The sequence below is a fragment of the Wyeomyia smithii genome, chromosome 2 (genome assembly GCF_029784165.1).
Source record: "Wyeomyia smithii strain HCP4-BCI-WySm-NY-G18 chromosome 2, ASM2978416v1, whole genome shotgun sequence".
NCBI classification, from domain to species: domain Eukaryota; kingdom Metazoa; phylum Arthropoda; class Insecta; order Diptera; family Culicidae; genus Wyeomyia; species Wyeomyia smithii.
Genome location: NC_073695.1, coordinates 148468446 through 148491329, shown reverse-complemented (window position 1 = coordinate 148491329; position 22884 = coordinate 148468446). Strand labels below are relative to the sequence as shown.

At 39.6% G+C, this 22884-nt stretch overlaps 1 protein-coding gene across 6 annotated transcripts in view; it reads right to left on the bottom strand.

Annotated features, from left to right (window-relative positions):
- LOC129723376 (protein mini spindles) overlaps positions 1–22884 on the bottom strand; it is a 487241-nt gene that overhangs the window by 114381 nt on the left and 349976 nt on the right. For all 6 annotated transcript variants that reach the window (XM_055677565.1, XM_055677564.1, XM_055677567.1 and 3 more), the window contains 3 exons: positions 16888–17328; positions 16697–16826; positions 16566–16639 (listed from right to left, as the gene is read on the bottom strand). In XM_055677565.1, the coding sequence (XP_055533540.1) occupies positions 16566–16639; positions 16697–16826; positions 16888–17328 (645 nt within the window). The remainder of the gene's footprint in view (positions 1–16565; positions 16640–16696; positions 16827–16887; positions 17329–22884) is intronic.

The window sequence follows — 22884 nt, the reverse complement described above, 5'->3', positions numbered from 1 at the left end:
TCATAATTTGCGTAGCCCATCCCTCTTTTAATTTATCTGACGAAGCCTTGGTATAAAACGTACCGTTCGAACATTTCACCCCATCAGTTTCATTACTAAACCGTACCGGCTACATACGGACGCTATCTTGAAAGAATTCTAAACGGACTGACCAAAAACATGGATATATTCGGCACCTGGCCCCTTTTGGTGCCTCGAAATTTTGTTACAGAAGCGGCTAATTGAATTTTCTTTTATTACAAAATGCTGCTGCTAGCGGAAAAAACCTTGCAAATATGCATCTTTTTGTTGGTGTTAATTTTACGACAGCGGCCGGCGCCCCATCATTCTGATTCCAAAACCGCACCAGTGACATGCGGACGCTAGGTGATAGCAGCTGAAAGGAGGAAATACAATATAGTACCGGTCATCTCGTGCCGGTTTCACCCGTAATGCTGGTGGCTTTAGTAATAAATGGCTACTGCAAAACACTTAAATGGCTGGAATTCTGGACGGACTAACCAGGAAACTATAATCGGTAACTGGCACCTTTTGGTGCCTCTAAATTTTGTTACAGAAGCGGCAAATTGAATTTTCTGTTTTACCAAATGATGCTGCTAGCGGAAAAAACCTTGCAAAAATGCATGTTTGTGTTGGTGTTAATATTGTGACAGCGGCCGGCGCAGCTTTCAAGAAACATTTGTCTCTTCCATTTCATAATTTGCGTAGCCCATCCCTCTTTTAATTTATCTGACGAAGCCTTGGTATAAAACGTACCGTTCGAACATTTCACCCCATCAGTTTCATTACTAAACCGTACCGGCTACATACGGACGCTATCTTGAAAGAATTCTAAACGGACTGACCAAAAACATGGATATATTCGGCACCTGGCCCCTTTTGGTGCCTCGAAATTTTGTTACAGAAGCGGCTAATTGAATTTTCTGTTTTATTACAAAATGCTGCTGCTAGCGGAAAAAACCTTGCAAATATGCATCTTTTTGTTGGTGTTAATTTTACGACAGCGGCCGGCGCCCCATCATTCTGATTCCAAAACCGCACCAGTGACATGCGGACGCTAGGTGATAGCAGCTGAAAGGAGGAAATACAATATAGTACCGGTCATCTCGTGCCGGTTTCACCCGTAATGCTGGTGGCTTTAGTAGTAAATGGCTACTGCAAAACACTTAAATGGCTGGAATTCTGGACGGACTAACCAGGAAACTATAATCGGCAACTGGCACCTTTTGGTGCCTCTAAATTTTGTTACAGAAGCGGCAAATTGAATTTTCTGTTTTACCAAATGATGCTGCTAGCGGAAAAAACCTTGCAAAAATGCATGTTTGTGTTGGTGTTAATATTGTGACAGCGGCCGGCGCAGCTTTCAAGAAACATTTGTCTCTTCCATTTCATAATTTGCGTAGCCCATCCCTCTTTTAATTTATCTGACGAAGCCTTGGTATAAAACGTACCGTTCGAACATTTCACCCCATCAGTTTCATTACTAAACCGTACCGGCTACATACGGACGCTATCTTGAAAGAATTCTAAACGGACTGACCAAAAACATGGATATATTCGGCACCTGGCCCCTTTTGGTGCCTCGAAATTTTGTTACAGAAGCGGCTAATTGAATTTTCTTTTATTACAAAATGCTGCTGCTAGCGGAAAAAACCTTGCAAATATGCATCTTTTTGTTGGTGTTAATTTTACGACAGCGGCCGGCGCCCCATCATTCTGATTCCAAAACCGCACCAGTGACATGCGGACGCTAGGTGATAGCAGCTGAAAGGAGGAAATACAATATAGTACCGGTCATCTCGTGCCGGTTTCACCCGTAATGCTGGTGGCTTTAGTAATAAATGGCTACTGCAAAACACTTAAATGGCTGGAATTCTGGACGGACTAACCAGGAAACTATAATCGGTAACTGGCACCTTTTGGTGCCTCTAAATTTTGTTACAGAAGCGGCAAATTGAATTTTCTGTTTTACCAAATGATGCTGCTAGCGGAAAAAACCTTGCAAAAATGCATGTTTGTGTTGGTGTTAATATTATGACAGCGGCCGGCGCAGCTTTCAAGAAACATTTGTCTCTTCCATTCCATAATTTGCGTAGCCCATCCCTCTTTTAATTTATCTGACGAAGCCTTGGTATAAAACGTACCGTTCGAACATTTCACCCCATCATTTTGATTCCAAAACCGCACCAGTGACATACGGACGATACGGATTTTTGTTATAAAGGTTTACAGCTATAGTAATTTGCTAGCAAAAAAAATAGTACCGGTCATTTCGTGCCGGTTTCACCCGTTATGCTGGTGGCTGTTAGTAATAAATGGCTACTGCAAAATACTAAAATGGCTGGAATTCTGGACGAGAATAATCGGAAACTGGTACCTTTTGGAGCCACGAAATTTTGTTACAGAAGTTTTGTAAAAGAAGCGTTGCAATTCCCTCTACTATTTGCTTCAATGGAATATTTTTTTTTAAGAATACGGTAGTCAACGTCATGCGGTCGTGTCTTGAATACCACCCTCCTACTTTTTTTTTCCTTTGTAAACGTCATTGGTCTTTCCCGACGCTTCGTTCGCTTCGTTAGATTCGTTCGCTTCAGCTGTTAGTCGAATTGATGGTGAGTAACTTTTTTTCGGTGGCCGAATGTGTTAACTCAGTGAGATACAATAGCAGGAGAAGAAGTAAAGGATAGAATACACCCAAACAGTTCAGTAAGCACTGTTATTCGCACTTGATGATGCGATAGGCTGCAGCTCTAGTACCAAGTCACTAGTGAGCAGCGACGATGATGAATCATGAATGATTGTGATAATCAGCAACTTTGCCCAGCAAACCTTATATCGAGAGGTCAAACTCCTGACTCGCGCAAGCGAAACGACATGTGTTTTTTGGTCCAAAGTTCTTGCGAGCAGGCCATTACTTTTCAAATGCACCAATCAAATATTGACAGTTGCAGTTTATAACCAAGAAACTCTTCCAATATTTTCGAAATACAATTGCTTTCGAAAGTTACAAAGAGTATTAGCATATGTCCAACGTTTTATTCGTAATTGTCGTACGAAAGATTTGAATACCCGCAACTTCAAACAACGCCTTACAATTCCAGAATTACGCAGTTCTCTCGAGTTAATTATCAAGGTTATGCAACCTGAAATGCTCAGCGACGTAATTGATCGGATTCAGAATGATAAACCGTGCCGAAGGCTAGATAAGTTAAGCCCTACATACGAACATGGAGTTTTAAGGGTTGGTGGTAGATTAAAGTTGGCTCCATTACCATCCAGTGGAAAATACCCTTATTTATTACGCAAGCATTATCCGATTGTTGATTCATTAATTCGAGCATATCATGTCGAAAACATGCATGAAGGTCCATCTAATCTTTTGGCAACATTTCAGTCTCTTTTTTGGCTACTGGGAGGAAGATCTGTAGTTCGTAAGATCACCAGAAGATGTGTAACATGTTTTCGAGCTGAGCCAAAACGCAGCACACAATTGATGGGTAATTTGCCAACATGTCCACTACTCTAGCTCATTCGTTTAAAGTTACAGGTATCGACTATGCTGGTCCTGTTTTTGTCAAACAAGGTCGACACAGGCCTAAGATTGAAAAAGCATATATAGCCGTTTTTGTATGCATGGTTACCAAGGCGCTGCACTTGGAATTAGTTTCGGACATGACGTCAGAGGCATTTATTGCTGCTTTACGTCGTTTCATAAGCAGGAGAGGCTTACCACGGGAGATTCATTCGGATAATGGATCTAATTTTCGAGGGGTTAACAGGGAATTACATGAGCTTTATAGATTGTTTCGATCACGTCTAACTTTAGAAAAGATAGACAATTTCTGTGAACAAAAGGAAATCGTTTGGTCTTTTATCCCTCCAGAGTCTCCTAATTTTGGTGGTTTGTGGGAAGCTGCCGTGAAGAGTGCTAAATATCACCTGAAGAGAAACGGATGAGGATGCTCATTAACATTTGAGGAATATGTGACAGTATTAGCGCAAATTGAGGCAATATTGAATTCACGACCCTTATACGCAATTCCTTCCGAACCTGATGAGCCAGAGGTTCTTACTCCGGGGCATTTTTTGATTGGGCGACGATTAACTGCTATACCTGAGCTCACGAATGAAAACATTCAACTAAATAGACTTGGTCGATGGCAATAACTTCAAAGAATAAGGCATGGCTTTTGGAAGAAATGGAGTCGTGCATATTTGCAGACCCTACAAACACGGTTGAAACAAAGAGCGACTTTACCCAACATTAAACCTGGCATGATCGTCCTTTTAGAAGAAAAGGATGCTCCCCCTCAAACTTGGCCATTGGGCATAATAATATCTACTCACCCTGGTCCAGACGGTTTGGTACGCGCAGTCGATGTTCGAATAGGTCCAAAGATGTACACCCGCTCAATCTACAAAATCGCAGTGTTACCCATTACAGACAATGAGGTGCTACAATCTTCAGAGAGCGCATCTCAGCCGGGCGGGAGTATGTCTGCGCATACAGCGGAAAAATGCAATGCACAGAGAGATTTCATCATCACGCGTTAGCTTCTAATACGCGTCCGGAACATTCTAGCAGCAAGCGTACCTAGCGTTCAATATTCAGGTTACGACATACCGCAAAGGAATTTCATCATGCTTCTTCAGGATTGGTCACCATTCATCAGGACTTTTCTTTCCAACAGTATACTGCATCGAGCACGCACACCCTTCCACCCTACCAGCAGCGCACCAGCAGCCAACAGGAAGAAGAAAACACCTTGCGCATGCTCACGTAACCATTCTTTATAGCAGCAGTAGAAGGGATGTGTTTGAATCTTCTATATAAGGTGTACAATTCTAGTTTTAAGCATTCAGTTTCATTTTGATATCCGGTGAATAAAGTTAAATAATGGAGAGTTGTAGCTAAAGTTTTTTTTCTCTCAACATTCTTTGCCGAGCAACGAAGACCCAGTAGGAGAATTGCCTCCAATGGGCAACTGCTGAAGTTTATACAGTACACTTGAAAGGCATAGTTGACCGGACGACAGGGATCCAATCCGCCTTTTTCAAGGCATGAAATGAGTTAAAGTTTTTCTCCCACGCTCAGATGGTCACTGTGCGATCGTTTTCCTATTCCCACTCGAAGCCGGGACAATGCGCTTCGACAGCCGGTAGATCTCATGTTGATCGAATTGCAATCCTTATGAGTTACGAAGGAACAGCAAAGCTCTTGAGCGCGCTTAAAATTGATTCAAGCTCCGGCAAAAAAATCGCCCAAAAAGTTCATAATACGCTAGTGGATTGGAATATTTCGGCAAAGTTTCGAAAACTAACCAATAGTTCTTATTCTCCTAATATCTATGAACTTTTATACAATATATATAGGGTAATCGCTCCATTATTTATCTCAACAAATGGGTGCACCTATATTCATCTTATTTCTCTTATTTGTCCAATTTACTGTCAAGTTTCTATAAATTTTGAAAGTAAATCTATTTGCTTTTCAATTCTGTCAAGTGGTTGAAAGTTTTACGTTGAAATTATGGTAAAATTTGACGATAGATTGATAAAAAAAGGCGTGAAAAGATGAATATAGGTACTGAGATGAATATAGGATGCCCTATTAAAGGGCAAAAGCATCGGATAAACACCTTTTTTCAACCGTTTTACAAGAGCATCAAACAAAATCAACTCATTCACAGCCACAATGATACAAAAGTTCGCTCAAAATTGTTCGATGAAGATTGCAATCAAATCAATCAATTTTATGCAATCAAGTTCGCGGCGATTATAAAGAGCTCTTAGAGTTAGCATTCACATTTCTTGGTTGTGAAACGACCTTTTTGCCTTTCTCCTAGAAAGGTATAGCAATCACTGAAAAAACCGAAGGTATAAAAGTGCTCCAAAGGATCGAATCTCGTATATCAATCGACTAAGTTCGACGAGCTTAGCATTGGCTGTATGTGTGTGTGTGTATGTATGTAACGGTCTCACAATCTCACTCAATTTTCTCAGAGATGGCTGGACCGATTTTCATGAAACTAATTGCAAATGAAAGGTCTAGTTGCCCTATAATTGAATTTTATTGTAATCGGATTTTTAGTTTCGAGGTTATGTATCAAAATGTAAAAATCACAGAACTTCATTTTCTCAGCAACTACACAACCGATTTGCACAAAATTGGTTTCAAAAAAACGAGCTTGTTTGTGAATCAATTGTAAAATAGTTTTATAATGATTGGACATGTACAGGGGATAGTCAAAATAAGTAGGATAGGTAAAATTTTGATGAAATTTGAAATGCTATAGCTTTGCTAAATGTTGTTCGATTTTAATAATTCGAACACCATTGAACTGGAAAACTTTTGAAGTTTCATTTTCTGACCTCAGATTTGGCCTAGGTCACCGGATATAGGAAATATTCCTGAGTTCCGGTAGGCATGTCAAACCTGCTAATTTTTGGATGGATTTGGTAATGGGTTACCTGATAAAAATGCTTATTTGCATCATTGGCATAGCTGACAAAATCATTTCTGAAGCGAATGGTTCATCAAGATCCGGAATCGGCCAAGAACTCATCGAGAAATGGCTATTTTTTATCCGGAAGTCCTCAGAGGAACCTTTAGTAGGGGACATTTACGTTTTTGCACCAAATATAGCGTGTTACACCTCTATCTCCAGGATTTTTTATCAGGAATCTTTTAAAAGACATATATCTGAATATAGGTTGCATTGGCCACTTCCGGAACGACCTGGAGGCCCCGAAGGAACCCGTAGTGGGAGAATTTACATTTCTGCATTAAAATATAGCATGCGACACCTCTATCTTCAGGATTTTTCATCAGGAATCATCCAAAAGACATATTTTTTAAATACAGATTACGTTGGCCACTCCCGGAACGATCCAGATTCCCCGGAGGAACCCGGAATGGGGACATTAACATTATTGCATCAAATAAAGCGTGCGACACTTCTATCTTCAGGCTTTTTCATCAGGAACCATCCAAAAGACATATTTTTTGAAGTTCAGAAGTTATGCAAAGAAACGTGTTTCAAAGTCTGTTTAAGCTCACTCACTTTTCTCAGAGATGGCTGGACCGATTTTCACAAAATTAGTGTTATATGGAAGGTCTTGTTGTCCCATAAGACCCTATTGAATTTTATTGTTATTGGACTTTAACTTTGCCCGTTATGTATAACAATGTGAAATCATATGAATAGAAACATACTTCTCAGGTTGCTTGAACTCACCCACTTTTTTCAGAGATGGATGGACCGATTTTCATGAAATAAGTTGCAATAGAAAGGTCTAGTTGCTTGATAAAGCCCTATTGCATTTTATTAAATTCGGACTGTAACTTTGTCTGTTATGTATCAAAATGTAAAAGTTGTGAAACTCCATTCTCTCAGAAACTACACAACCGGTTATGAAAAGAAACGTGTCCAGAAAACTTTTTAAATTCACTCGTTTTGCTAAAGATGGCTGGACTGATTTCAACAGTCTTAGTGTCAAATTAAAGGTTTAGATGCTTTATTAATACCCATTTCATTTGATTATAACACTGGTTGACAAAGTCGAATAAAATGCTGCTCTGGGGCTCACAGTAGCTGCCCTAGAAAGAAAAAAAATTACAGGAATGGATAAAAATCTATAATTTTTCATTTTTTCTCAGGTCGACCTTCGGGGCCACACTTGTGTTCACCAGTGTAATCGGACTTTTATTAACCGTTATGTGTTAAATTGTAAAAATATTGAAAGTCTATTCTCTCAAAGGCAGTTTAAAACTAGCTGCTTTGATCAAAGTTCGAAATCAAGAGTCATTATAATAGAAAGATTATTCATTTAGTACGTACGTCAAATTTTAAATATTATGCTCCAAATATTCCTTCAACATCAATATTCTAAAATCCAAAGAGTTGATATACCTTTATTGGATTGTATTTGGCAATTGAAGGATGTTTTCCAGAAACCGGATCTCAAAATAAAGTATGGAGTTGATTTCTGGCCTCTGAGAATCATCCCTGGTACTGAAGGCAATTCGGCAATTTTATGACGGATTTTATGATTACTTTGATCATTGATCATACGAGACATGTCCCTTTTTATAGTCAAACTTTACATTCAGGTGTTTTTCGGATATACGAATGCTATCTAATGTATTAATCAAGCTAAGAATTTTCTACATGATTCTTTCGCATATGCCGAAATTGGTAGTCTTTTCAGACGCTGTAACTGAAAAGATGAAGAATCGCTTGTGGTACTTAAGCCCAGAATAAGTTGTATTGGCTTTGAAGCCACCAATAGCCTTTGAAAATTCAAAGTGGTGCACTATGGTCGGAACAGCTACAGTGCTACAGATTTCTTGTCTTCTAGAAAGTTACTCTACTAAAAGAAATCTATCTTTTGGTATGATTTGTTATTAGGGTGGTCCTATTGTACTCAAAATAAAAATTGTAACTTTTTTATCTTCCGACCTAGAGCAATATTGTCTTCCACAAAATTGTAGCTAATTTACTTTCATGAAACTTTGTTAAAAAATTATTGCTCTATCTCGATTTTTCACTGTTTTAGGGCAATTTTTCCAAATTCATTCGGGGTGGGTCTAAAAAAACACTATTATTGCTCTAGTTTTTTAAGCTATATTCGGATTTGAAAGCGGTGTTCGAGTAACTTTTAGGGCGTGAAAAACTGCATATTTTGACACTAATAGATAATTGCTAACTTTTCAGAGAAAAAAGTTACAGGTATTTTTTCGTTCTAAAATACTTTTTGGAGGCACCCTACTCCCTTTTTTGCACATATAAGCAACAACGACACATTTGGGATGAAAGTACATAGTTTCACCTTCAAAATCCATTTTGTAGAATTAGTCAACTTTTGTTCCTTTTATGGTTAAAATACATTTAAAAACTTGGAGTTTTCACACAAAAATTTGCTAATCTACCATTCAAAACTTTCTAGTTATTCCATTTTGATTTTTATTAGGAAAATTCGTTCGAGTGACTTTTGGGGCATAAAAAAGCGCTCATTTTGATGTCAATGAATAGTTTCTAACGCTTGTTAAAAAATTATAGTTGTTTTGAAATTTTGTTTATGTATCACAGCGGTTCTCAATCTTTTTTTGTCCGCGTACCCCTTGGCAATATTTTTCATATCGATTGTACCCCCGATTGTATGTTCTCGCAAAGTGGAAAAGAGTACCCACCAAATTTTTTTTACTAAAATTCATTAAACTTTTACTGAATTTTGCCGCGCTGAAATTTCAGTAATCATTTCAGCAATGAAATATTACCGAATGTTTCAGCAATGTGAAATGTCATTCTTTTTGAAGGTACTTTGCTGAATTTTCAGCAATGTGAAATGTCATTCATGTTTGACGGACTATTACGGAATTTCCAACGAACGTCCGTTAAATTAATGAAATATCAGTTCAGTGGGAATTCTTCGTGCAGATTTTGAAACACGTTGGAAGTCGATTTTTTGCTCATTACACAGTGCAACAATTTTTTTGCCTTGGCTCCTATGTATGATTTTTTGATGAAGTTTGATGCGAAAATAAATTTCCCTGAGTTTGAACATATTTCAACTTAAGGGGCAACAATGGCGCCATTTTGAATTTTTGAGAAACCGGTAATTTTTGTGGTGTTTTCGACACCATTTTGTTTTGAGGCCAAATATCAAAATTCTAAGAGTTTGTCCACATATTATCATTTTTTTACCCATCTTTTGAAAAAAAAACAGATCTTAAAAGTTCACATCAATGGACAACGTAATTCTAATTCCCTAACAAAAAAAAATAAATCGGACAAAAACTGAAAAATAATATCGATTACTTCTGAGTATTGATGGTAATTCGCTAGTATCTTAAAGTGGTAGTCAAATTATATCTTATTTTGAGTAAAAAAGTCTCAGAAATCGAATGGTAGGTCAATCAAAGAAATAGTTATCGGTTTCCGTTATACTCTACTAATTTTTTTGGAAATAAATATTGAAATTCAGTCCGCAAATATATATTTCGACTGTGACGTACAGTCTTCCTCAGTGCTTATGTGGACTGGTGTCTGATCAACGTAAAATGTCAGCAAAATGTCGATTTTGCCCCGATTCCCCTAAAATACTAAAATAGGTTTATCTGCTGACATTTTACGTAGATCAGACACCTACCATTCGATTTCTGAGACTTTTTTACTCAATATAAGATATGATTTGACTACAACTTTAAGATATTAGCGAATTACCATTAATGCTCAAAAATAATCGATATATCGCTTTGTGAAAAATATACTGAAACTATGCCAAACCCGGTTTCGTAGAATCACCGTTTTGAGCTCAGTTTTTGTCCGATTTAAGATCTGTTTTTTTCAAAAGATGGGTAAAAAACTGCTAATATGTAGACAAACTCTTAGAATTTTGATATTTGGCCTCAAAACAAAATGGCGTCGAAAAAACCACAAAAATTACCGGTTTCTCACAAATTCAAAATGGCGCCATTGTTGCCTTTTAAGTTGAAATATGTTCAAACTCGGGGAAATTCAGTTTTGCATAAAAATACACAAAAAATATATATATAGAAGCCAAGGCAGAAAAAAAAGTCAATTTTTGTTGCACTGTGATTTAATAATTATTTATTAACCTTCAACCATGTCACAAAGATAAAATTGATCCTCGAGTAATATGTGGCCCAAGTCCGATCCGTTAATCCGATATCCTATCGCCATTTTCCTCCACTGAACTGAAGAAAAACAAGATTAATTAATTTTTCCACTCACCAAACACTTCCTTCACGTCTCAATGGTCGGCGTTCAAGGCTTACAAGCCAGGCCACCATATTTTTGTTCATTTTGACAATATATTGCCGTATATTTAGTAATCAAAGGAAAGATTGCTGAATGCCGGTAAAGCAACACAAATTGCTGAATTTTCAGTACACTTTTAAATTGCTGAAATTTTAGTACATGGTTTTTATTGTTGAATTTCAGTAAAGATTGCTGAATCTGGTTTTGGGAATTTGGTGTGTAGGGTTTCAAACTGAACTATAGTTTGTTTGATTGCTACAGTCATGTTTTAAGAGCAAGATTGAACAACAAATGAAGCATTATAGAAAAAGTTTGCTTTGTCCGCCATTACTGGTTTTTCTTTCGCGTACCCCCTGGAGGCTTTCGAGTGCCCCCAGAGGTACGCGTACCCCAGGTTAAGAACCGCTGATGTATCATATTGTTGTAAAAGCAAAAAGTCACTCGAACACCGCATTCAAATCCGAATAAAGCTTAAAAAACTAGAGCAGTAATAGTGTTTTTTTTTTGGACCCACCCCGAATGAATTTGGAAAAATTACCCTAGAACAATAAAAAAACGAGGTAGAGCAATAATTTTTTTAACAAAGTTTCATGAAATTAAATTAGCTAAAATTTTGCTCTATGTCGAAAGATAAAAAAGTTACAATTTTTATTTTGAGTACAATAGGACCACCCTAATAACAAGTCATACCAAAAGATGGATTTCTCTTAGTAGAGTAACTTTCTAGAAGACAAGAAATCTGTAGCATCTATGGTTTTCGACTTACAGATTTTTGTCGTGAAATTTCACGATTCCGACCATAGTGTGGTGGCTCGAAGTCAGCCATTTTTGGTTTCAATACCGTTTGGCCTTAAATAGCTGATGTCGAATGTCGCAAGCATTCAAATCCTAAACAGTTACTAGCATGTAGTTTATTCCATCTCGTTTTATACAAAACCAATGCTTTTGTTTTAAGCTTAATATTGATTTTTTCGACCGTGACCCAGCCGAATAGAAAAATAATGAGGAATAGCAAACTTCTGTCAAAAATTATTCGCGATAAACGACGCCACAGAACATGGTGTTGAATTTACGAAAAATTCTAACCGTGTTTCAACACATAATGAAGACGAACTTCAGTTTATATAGCACGTAGTTGATTCATACCGAAAAAATACCCACCTCATTCAAAATCCGAGCTTTTCAACAAACACCAAAAGTTATAGGTTATTTTGAACCTAAATTAGGGTCATAATATTACTGTTTTATTGAAATACAAGTGTATTTAAATACGTTTATCGAAAGATATATGTTAAAAACAGGAATAATTCAGTACAGTTTTCATGTAAATCGATTTCTAAAATTTAAGCGCTTTGTGGGTCCATTGAATAAATTCCGATCAACTTTCGGAAATTTCAAATTTTCGTGGCTTATTGTAGAGGGCAAAAGGAAACTTTTTCAGCCCGGTGCTCATTAAAACCGATAGTTTCAAAAACGGCCATATAAAATATGGCCACTCTATTGGGCATGCGGTGAATAAAATCTCTATCTCAATGGTAAAACGTGCGGGCTCTCAACAGTCTCTACACCGGCCGTTAGATGTTGCGTAAGAATATTGTCAGTCGCGGATGCATAGGTTGTTTCAACTTCAACTGTTGCTACGTCTAATCATCACAGTATTGTCAGTCATAATTGTTTGAATACTCAAAGAAAGTATTTGTATTCTTCTTAATCGAAAGAAACATTCTACCTGTCTCCGCAGCGAAAAAATGCAATGCGCAGTGAGATTTCATCATCACGCGTCAGCTTCTAATACGCGTCCGGAACATTCTAGCAGCAAGTTGGGATGGGCGATACTAGCATCGATACCAGCGGTATCGATACTAGGGGTCGCGACATCAAGCGTTCTGGTATCGATACTCACTTCGAGAAGCTGGTACCGGTATCGATACTTTCTAAACGACGCTTTTCAAAAAAAAAATTGTAGTTTTGATACCGATACTATCGAAGCATCGATAATCGATACTCCTTCAGCCGATACTCCGATACCTGGTATCGAAGTTAATTGAAGTATCGCGATACCAAAGTACTTTTGCAGTATAGCCCATCCCTAGCAGCAAGCGTCTCTAGCATTCAATATTCAGGTTACGATATACCGCAAAGGAATTTCATCATCCTTTCACAGGATTGGTCACTATTCATCAGGATGTTTTCTTTCACAACAATATCCTGCATCGAGCATGCACACACTTCCACCCTACCAACAGCACACAAGCAGCCAACGAGAGGAAGAAAACACCTTGCGCATGCGCACGTAACCATTTTTTTTATAGTAGCAGTAGAAGGGATGTGTTTGAATCTTCTATATAAGGTGTACGGTTCTAGCTTTAAGAACTCAGTTTTATAGGGATGGGCGATACTGACGAAAATATCGATACTTTGGTATCGCAGAACTTCATTAAACTTCGATACCAGGTATCGAAATATCGGCTGATGGAGTACCGATTATCGAGGCTTTGATAGTATCGGTATTGGACCTGCAAATTTTTTTTCTAAAATCATCATTTAGAAAGTACTAATTCCGGTACTCATCTCTCGCGGTGAGTATCGATGCCAAAATACTCGATACCGCGATCCCTAGTATCGATACCGTTGGTATCGATGCTAGTATCGCCCATCCCTACAGTTTTATTTTGATAGCCGGTAAATAAACTTAAATTATGGAGAGTTGTAGCCAAAGTTTTTTTTTCTCTCAACATTCTTTACCGAGCAACGAAGAGCCAGTAGGAGAACTGTCACCGATAGGCAACTGCTGAAGTTTTTACAGTCCACTTGAAAGGCACAGTTGACCGGACGACAGCGATCCAATCCGCCTTTTCAAGGCATGTAATAAGTTAAAGTTTTTTCTCCCACGCTCAGAAGGTCACTCACTGTGCGATCGTTTTCCTATTCCCACTCGAAGCCGGGACAATGCGCTTCGACAATACCCTAGTTGGGTTTCGGGTAAAGCTAAATCTCTCGTAGAATACCATGGAACGTGATGAAATTGATCAATTTTGTTTTCCAATTAACTCGCTTCATGTAGATTTTTCCCAAACTAGTACATATTTAAAACGAGAACTGGTATGTGCTAAAGAAAATTCCTATGGCTATTGATGAAATTTTTATTGTTAACTTTATGAAATAAATTCGTGAATTCTATAAGGTACAACATAAATCAACATAAACATAAATAACATAAATCAGGGTGAAATTGATGCTGTTATTCGATATGTTCACAATTAGTGATGATTTCTGTACTGAAAAATATCAACCACAGCTAGTTTAGAAACGAAAATAACGATATTTCAAATTAAAATCTATTCATTTTGGCTCACGAGGTAAAATTTACTGATTTTACTATAATTTGATCATCGTTAGACCGATTTCATGTCGGTTTGTTCAAAAGATCAAAAGTTAGCTCTGGAATTTTTTTTTTGTAATTTTCTGCTAAATCGTCAGTTTTACATTGAAGATATGTAATAATCATTGTTAAAAATTATATTTTTGATCTTCAATCAAATTTTACTCAGTTCTCCGAATTTAACGTAATCTACCCGTAATCCAATTTACTTTAAGTAAATTTACTATTTTTATGTTATTCTCAACCAGTTTTGATCAAATTTGATTGAGTTTTTGACTGAGATAGAGGAATTTTTCGATTATGTAAAATTGCACCGGGCATGCGAGGGTTAAGGGCTACATTCAAACAAACAGATAAATTTATCAAAACAAAAACATTTTATTTCAAATTAATTCAATTTCTATGAAAACATATCAGTTTTTGAAAATTCACTGGTTCGCCCTTGAGTTTAACGCATCGCATGGCGCCCGCTGGAGCTCTAGTGGTATTGAACCCTATGCTGCCGCTAGCAGACTCCATACCCCAATGTGACAAAGTTCATAAATTTCAGGTCTGATGAACTCGCCGGCATTTTGAAATGAATCTTGGAATATGTTCCGCAATCCAAAGTTGGGTTTTCTTCGCTTTATGAGGTGCTTACTCATGTTGAAATACCCAATCCCTGTTGCCAAAATGACGACGTGCCCACGGTTCGCCGACATTCTGTAGAACTAGTAACCAGTATTGGTTGATCTTAGTTCCCATATAGTTCCCATATAGTTCCCATAAATCCGGATCTTCGGGACCATGTTCAAGATCGGAAGTCTGTTCCGAAATGGTCATTTCGGAAAACTTATCAGACGGACTCAAAATGAATGAAAATCAACTCCTGGAGAGATTTCACGAATTTTGATACTAATGTTGGTTGGTTTTAGTGACAATTGTAATTTGTTTCACAGGAACATGCTTCCGAAGATCCGGATTCACAGAAACCAGATGTGGTCACTGGTTCATGTCGGTCTCGGATTCTAAAAGTAGACATAATTTCCAATCTTTTGATAGATTCCAAGATCGAAAATCGGTCAAGAAATGAAAAAGCAAGAAGGATTTCATTTTGTGGGTACCGGGTACCCTGCCGAGTACTTATGGGGTAAAAAAAATCGAAGCCTTCCTCTACGACCCCCCTTACTGCTTTAAACAGTCTGATGATGGAAAATGGTTAGTTTCCACTAGTTAGGAGCATTCCAGAAGTTTAAGTTGGCTGAGTTGAGGTTATCTTTGTTTTTAAAGCAATGAAGTCTGAAAAGATACCCGGGTACCCTGCCGAGTACATAACAATTAACGAACCATTTCACGGTGAAGCGTTCCTCGTCGATAAATACGATATTCTCCAACCTTCCTGCCGCAACCCTTTTCACCAGCGCCTTCGCTCTTTCTACTCTTTCTTGTTTCTGCCTCGCCGACAGGCCGTGAATCTTCTGGATCTTATAGGGCTTGATCTGAAGTATAACTTTCAGCATTCGATGGGGATTTGACAGCACTACATTTCTGTTCGAGATTCATTTTTCCAAGTAACACATACATTCACTGACAGCTAAGACATAATGTAAATAAAGCGACGGAGTCATCGTTTCGTTTGCAACATAATAAGTGTTTAAGTAATTTAGCAATTCAATTGCTGGATTTCTGATTTCTTTTGCAATCGCCTCACTCCTGGTGTTTAGTACGCCGGAGTGTGAAAAGGAAAAAAATAACCGAAGTGCCGCACTTATTAGCGCTCCGGCTGGAGTCGCAATAAGAAAAACATACTAAGTCAGAAAGCCCATTACCCAACACAAATTATAGCTGTTGAGTTTTGATTCGAATGACCAGGAATCTAGCATGCCGAACTTCTTTGAGCGCAAATTCTCTAGCCGCTGAGTAGCTAACTGTGCTCACAGGGAAAATGAACTTTCTTACGCATGAGAGTTTGTTCCGCATGCGCCGCTTATCGAACGATATTGCTGAAATGAAATTTCATCGACGCGCGTACCGATTACCAGAAAACGTGAACTGCTTGCAATAAAAGCTACCATTTGCTATTGAAAAACTTATTTATTTTACAGAGGGAGTACACAAATAACACATGCTTTTCACTTGACCATCTAGGCGCTGCTTCTTTATTGAATGATGTTAGATTTTCGATCAGCGCGATCGCGCCTGCAGATTATCCACCGCGGCTAATCTCTGTGTGCGTGAATCAATAGAAATGATCAGTTCAGTCGATAACGTTTGCCTATCATTTGCACTTAGGGTTCTAATATTTTATAGCATGATACAAGTATGTTATGCAAAGTGATTCAAATATTAACAATGGCAATTGAGAAAATGCTATGCTGCTACTGTTTCTAGCACTCTTACAGAAAAGAAACAGGACTTACCATCAGTGAGTTCAATCTTTCCATCCAGTAATCAGGGTTCGTTGTTGTTTGAGCTAATCGATTGACAGTTGAAACTGAGAATGTAAATCAAACTTAGTAACTAGATTAATAGATGTAATCGACACTTGTACCATTTTTTGAGTTTTCACGGGTACTCTGTTTGCTAGTATCTAATTCTGCTAAACCGTCGAATATATATTTTTGGAAGCTCACGCTAGCACCCTTTAGAAATGGAACAATATCGACATCAGGATTTTTCAGCTATGAAAAGGAAAAACTTGATACAATTAAAAGTAAATCAACCCTATTTTTTTCTACTTGCCTTAAAATCATACAACTTTGCCAAGCCCTCATGACTAGTCTCCGTGTTTGAAATAAGCTTGAATATAACGGAAACTTCTTCATGCGTTTCGTGTACTGGTCTATGACCAAATTTATGTAGAGTGTTGTTGTTTTCACTGTTGGAAATGGTTATCGCTGAAGCGTGCTGATTAACAGAATTAGACGTAAGCTCTTTGTTAAGATTTTTCAATATCCGAAGAATATAAGTATTTAGTTCAGAATGACTTGGAATTTTATTTAAATGTTGCATTATTGCATTCCCTTTAATTTTTGTCATATTATGAATAATTGTTTTAATGGTGCGTAGAGGTGTATCAGAAGGGCGTTGCTGCCACCATCCGCTCGGCAATGCTAGCATAAAATCGTGTACTTCTAGTAGTACTGCATCATATTCTAAATCCGGGAGTCGATCTGGAATAACCTGAAAAAAAAGGCAAAATTTTATAAGCAAAGCTGACACTGTGCTGTCGGGAACTTCATTTCTTGTTTTTTAAGTTTGAATAAAGCGGGTAATGTATGTAGTTTTACGACTATGCGAAAAAAGAACGGAAACAGAAAGTGTGATTTAGACTTAGAAAAAAAACTCCTCCTCTTAATGCACACTGTCTAATGATGTGCAGGATTGTTATATTTCCAACATTTCTGATTTTTACCTATTTTTGAGGGGATATACACTACCCACCATAAGTTTGAAATCACTTTACTGAGTATTGCGACACTCAGGTTTAATATTGCAGCACCTCGAAAAGTGTAGGATCACCTAAAATGGGCAGATTTATGTAACTCTAGCTCTTGATTCCAGAAACCTAGAGAGTTGTGGTCTTCAGCAAAGTTTCTCAAGAGGTCAAGGGCTTGTGATTGGAGGAGAGTATAGTCCGGAATTCAACCACAACGCAGCGCTAGTGTGCATGTAGTTTTGAGTATTTCAAACTTAATTTAGCAAACTTAATTTTGCACATGGGAACATCAGGCGAAAAATAAATAATGTAGTATAATGGCTGATTGGAAACTGTTATTTTTATTTTTTTTTGAAATTGTAATAAAGAGAATAGCTTTCGTTTTTTCGCGGACATGATTGTGATTACTTTTCCAAACGGTGATTTTCAGAATTTATAGTTGAACATGTCGGTTGAAGAGCCACGAGTCGCCCCTGATTTAGCTCAAGAATCTCACCATTTGAAGAGTTGCGATTTTCAGCAAAGTTGCTCAGGAGGTCAAGGGCTTGTAATTGGCGCACACAGCGCTAGTGTGCATGTTGTTTTGAGTGTTTTGAACATAATTTAGCTCAGTAATCCCACTATTTAAAAAGTTGTGAAGTTGGTCAAGGGCTTGTGATTGGCAACAGTATAGTGCGGGATTCAGCCGCAACGCAGCACTAGTGTGCATTTAGTTGCGAAGTTGCTCAGGAGGTCAAGAGCTTGTGATTGGCGAACAGTATAGTGCGGAGTTCAGCCGCAACGCAGCGCTAGTGTGCATTTAGTTTTGAGTGTTTATTGGATGCATAGAATTTTGCAGGTTACTTTTTTTTGATAAAGCGGTTTCGAAGTTCAATAACTACGCATCAATGACCATCACATCATATAATGCTCGGGTGTGCCTCGTGGTTGCTCTCTGGTCAAAAACTTCGCACGCGAAGTTTTTTTCCCTTACTCGCACTACCGGTTATTTAAAACAACGCGGTATGATATTTGCCACTGCTACCAGTAGTTTGAATTTGGTGTGCGGTTGTTGCGTTTTACGAAATCCATTTGTTACTAGGTAAATTTTAAAAGTTTACGGGATGAAACGCGAAATTTGGTGTGATACAAACTGTTAACGATTGGTAGGTTGCCGAAAATAACTAGAAAGTTCGATTCTCCTGTATGTCGATTGTCTATATGTGTGCACTGGAATCGTATCTATACGAATTAGCCTAACAGCGTCGGTTAAATCACCAGGTTGAATAACCGAACAGTATATTGCTTAGAGAATTAACGGCCGTGTACAACGTTTTAATTAAAAACCGTAAATTATGCCAAACATCACCTTTATTCTACACAGTGACAAAAAAGTCCGGTCACACTTTTTTGGGGTCGCCTGTAGCCTACACGTTGCATCTCTCTGGTGCCATCTATATGTCAAATGAAAGGTTAACTTTGCTGCCCAAAGTGGCAGAGTTTTGTTTCTGTGCAGTTTGTTTACACTGCGTTGTTAGCCATGGCAGAGTTAAGAGCAGCTGTTATCGCTGAATATGTGAAAGGGCACAAACCTGGACACATATTCAAACACCTAAAACCGCTCGGAATCAACCGGAAATTCGTGTACCGGACCATAAATCGGTACCTAGAGACCGGAGGCACCGAGGACAAGGCACGATCTGGACGACCAAGGTCTGTGAGAACTCCAAGGCTGATCCGGTCTCGTAGACCGGATTCGCCGGAATCCCGCCCAATCTGCACGAAATCGGCTAGGAACCTTAAAATGAACCGAGAATCAATCCGCCTGCTTCTGCGCAAGGATTTAAAACTTACACCGTACAAAAAAACAGGTGGTTCATGGGGTTACCAAAGCTACAAAGGACAAGAGGTACCAACGGTCGCGGGAGTTGCTCGGTTGGCGCGCAGATGACGAGATTATTTTTTCGAACGAGAAGCTGTTCGTTTTGGAGCAAACAGTCAATCGCCAAAATGGTCGAGTTTGGAGTGTGAGCCTCCAGCAAGCTCCTGCGGACAAGCTGAACGTTTCCCGGTTCCAATATAAGACGTCAGTGCTGGTTTGAGGAGCCATTTGCAAGAGAGGTAAACTGCCTCTTATTTTTATCGATAAACGGGTCAAAATCAACGCAGCGTACTCATTCTGTGCCGAACACGCATCAGTATCGGACGTGTGATCGGTGATCGCTCCGATAGAATATAAAACAAAAGACGTGTGAACAAGTGTTGGCATTGTTTGCCTGGTCGAGTGAAATAAATCCGGGTTCAAGGTCGCGCCTTTGTGCAACTGTTTCGCATCGTGACTACCAGCTGGTGCGTAAGCCGATTTGGCTGCTGGCTGAATTGTGCTACAGCAGTGGACGAGACACAAAAGAGGAAAAAGAAGAAGCCATCAGTTGACAGTGAGTTGTATCGCTGTGTGGAGTGATCTCACACCTGGCTCGCTGCTGGTGGCTGTTTGGTGCTGCTGTATTGGTGCTGCTGGCTGTAACGGCTGCAACTTCGAACGATCGGACAACCAACCTTACTGGAAGGGAGAAGTAAAAAGGTACGTGCTCTTGTCGGCGCTAGTGCGCTAGACTTAGCGGGATGGGTGTAGATCCCTCGCCTCCCGCGCCACCATCCCCGAACCCCTCTGACCCTGACCCTTCTGTTACCCCCTCCCCTGTTCATTCTTCAGTCCCCCCTCGCCACAGGCTTTACCCAGACGGAGCCCAGGGCAGCTATGCTGTCTATTTTCGGCCAAAGGCGGGACCGAAATCGAAACAGTTGCACCTCTTGCAGATTTCTAAAGACCTGACGAAGGAGTACAAGGGCGTGACCGAAATTTCCAAAGTCCGGCCTAACAAGCTCCGTGTCGTGGTCAGTAACCTGAAAGAGGCCAACGATATAGCTTGCTCTGAGCTCTTCACACGCGAGTATCGCGTTTACGTACCCGCACGAGACGTGGAGATCGACGGTGTCATAACCGATTCGAGTCTGTCCGTCGAGTGTATACTGGCAAGTGCCAAAGGGTGCTTTAAAAACAAAACCTGTCCCGATGTAAAGGTGCTCGACTGCAAGCAATTGCGGTCAGCATCGATCATCGGTGGCAAAACAGTATACACCCCGTCAGACTCGTTTCGAGTTACGTTCGCCGGGTCAGCGCTACCAAGCCACGTCTCGATCCACCGGGTTCGTCTCCCTGTGCGATTATATGTGCCTCGCGTCATGAACTGCCTGAATTGAAAGCAGTTAGGCCACACCGCCGCCTACTGCTGCAATAAGGCACGTTGTGGCAAGTGTGGGGAGAATCATGCGGATGATTCCTGCAGTAAAAATGCTGAAAAATGCATTCACTGTGGGGAGAGTCAGCATGAGCTCTCGACATGTGCGGTGTACATGCAGCGCAGGGATAAAATAAAGAGGTCTCTCAAAGAGCGTTCGAAGCGTTCTTACGCTGAGATGCTGAAGAAGACCGTTATCACTTCTCCCATTACATCAAACCCTTATGATCTGTTGTCCTCTGATGAAACCGATTCTGACGATTCACCAGCGGGTACATCTTACGCCAATCCTGGGGAGTCTAGAAAGAGGAAAAATATTTCCTCTCCTAAACTTCCCAGAAAAGGTCCTAAGATTTCTCAAAGTGAAATGAAAGTTACAAGCAAACCAAACAGTGCTGCGGAAAAACCGAAGCAAACTCCTCCTGGGCTTGCAAATTTAAAGTCCCAGAAGGAGTTCCCAGCACTGCCAGGAACATCTAAAACCCCAGTTGTTCCTTTTGCACATCCAGTTGATGAAACACCCGATCCAATTAAAATTTTTCTTACAGCATTTCTCCCAACAGTTAGATCATTTTTGAAGCAGTTGACTGCCCAATGGCCCCTCCTTGCAGCGATTGTATCCTTCGATGCCTAATTCAACTGCGTATATGAAGGATTCTATCTCTGTCTTACAATGGAATTGTAGAAGTATTTTACCAAAAATTGATTCGTTTAAAGTTTTGATAAATAAAAACAAATGCGATGCATTTTCCCTTTGTGAAACTTGGCTTACTTCAAATATTGATCTCAACTTCCATGATTTTAACATTATTCGCCTTGATCGAGACACCCCATATGGAGGAGTACTTTTAGGGATTAAAAAGTGCTATTCTTTCTATCGTATTAACCTCCCCTCGATTCCAGGCATCGAAGTTGTCGCATGTCAAATGACAATACAAGGTAAAGAGCTTTGTATTGCCTCAATATATATTCCTCCCAGAGCACAGGTTGGGCAACGGCTGCTCTTTGAGTTAATAGAACTTCTTCCCTCGCCACGTTTGATTTTGGGAGACTTCAACTCTCATGGCGTGGCTTGGGGTTCCCCTTACAATGATAACCGCTCCTCTTTAATCTATAACCTTTGCGATGACTTCGACATGACTATTTTAAACAACGGCGAAATGACACGTATCCCGAAACCTCCAGCGCGCCCAAGCGCTTTGGATCTATCCTTATGTTCGACGTCGCTACGGTTGGATTGCACATGGAAGGTAATCCTCGATCCTCACGGTAGCGACCATTTGCCTATTCTTATTTCAATTACAAACGGGTCAACTCGCATGCGACCAGTTGACATTCCGTATGACCTCACACGGAATGTTGATTGGAAGTTATACGAGGAAATGATTTCAAAAGCGGTCGATTCGATTCAACATCTACCACTTGAAGAATACAACCTCCTCGCGGGCTTGATTCTCAACGCCGCGTTGCAAGCCCAAACGAAGAAATATCCCGGCGTAACGATTAAAGAACGGCCTCCCACTCCGTGGTGGGACCAAGAGTGCTCCGATGTCTACACGCAAAGATCCGACGCGTTTTTGGCCTACCAGAAGGGAGGTATACCTGGCGACTATTTACGGTATTCGGAGCTTGATACCAAGCTTAAAAGCTTGGCTAAAGCAAAGAAACGCGGATATTGGCGTCGGTTCGTGAACGAGACGTCGAGGGAGACATCGATGAGCACTCTTTGGAACACAGCCCGAAGAATGCGGAATCGCGTAACGGTCAACGAAAGCGAGGAGTCTTCAAGTAGGTGGATATTTGATTTTGCCAGGAAAGTATGTCCGGACTCTGTTCCTGAGCAAAATATTGTTCGTGATGCGTCTCCGGGCCACGACGCGATAGAATCACCTTTTACGATGGCAGAATTTTCAGTTGCCCTCCTGTCCTGTAACAATAACGCGCCTGGGTTAGATAGAATCAAATTCAACTTATTGAAGAATCTACCCGGCAATGCCAAGAGGCGCTTGTTGAACTTGT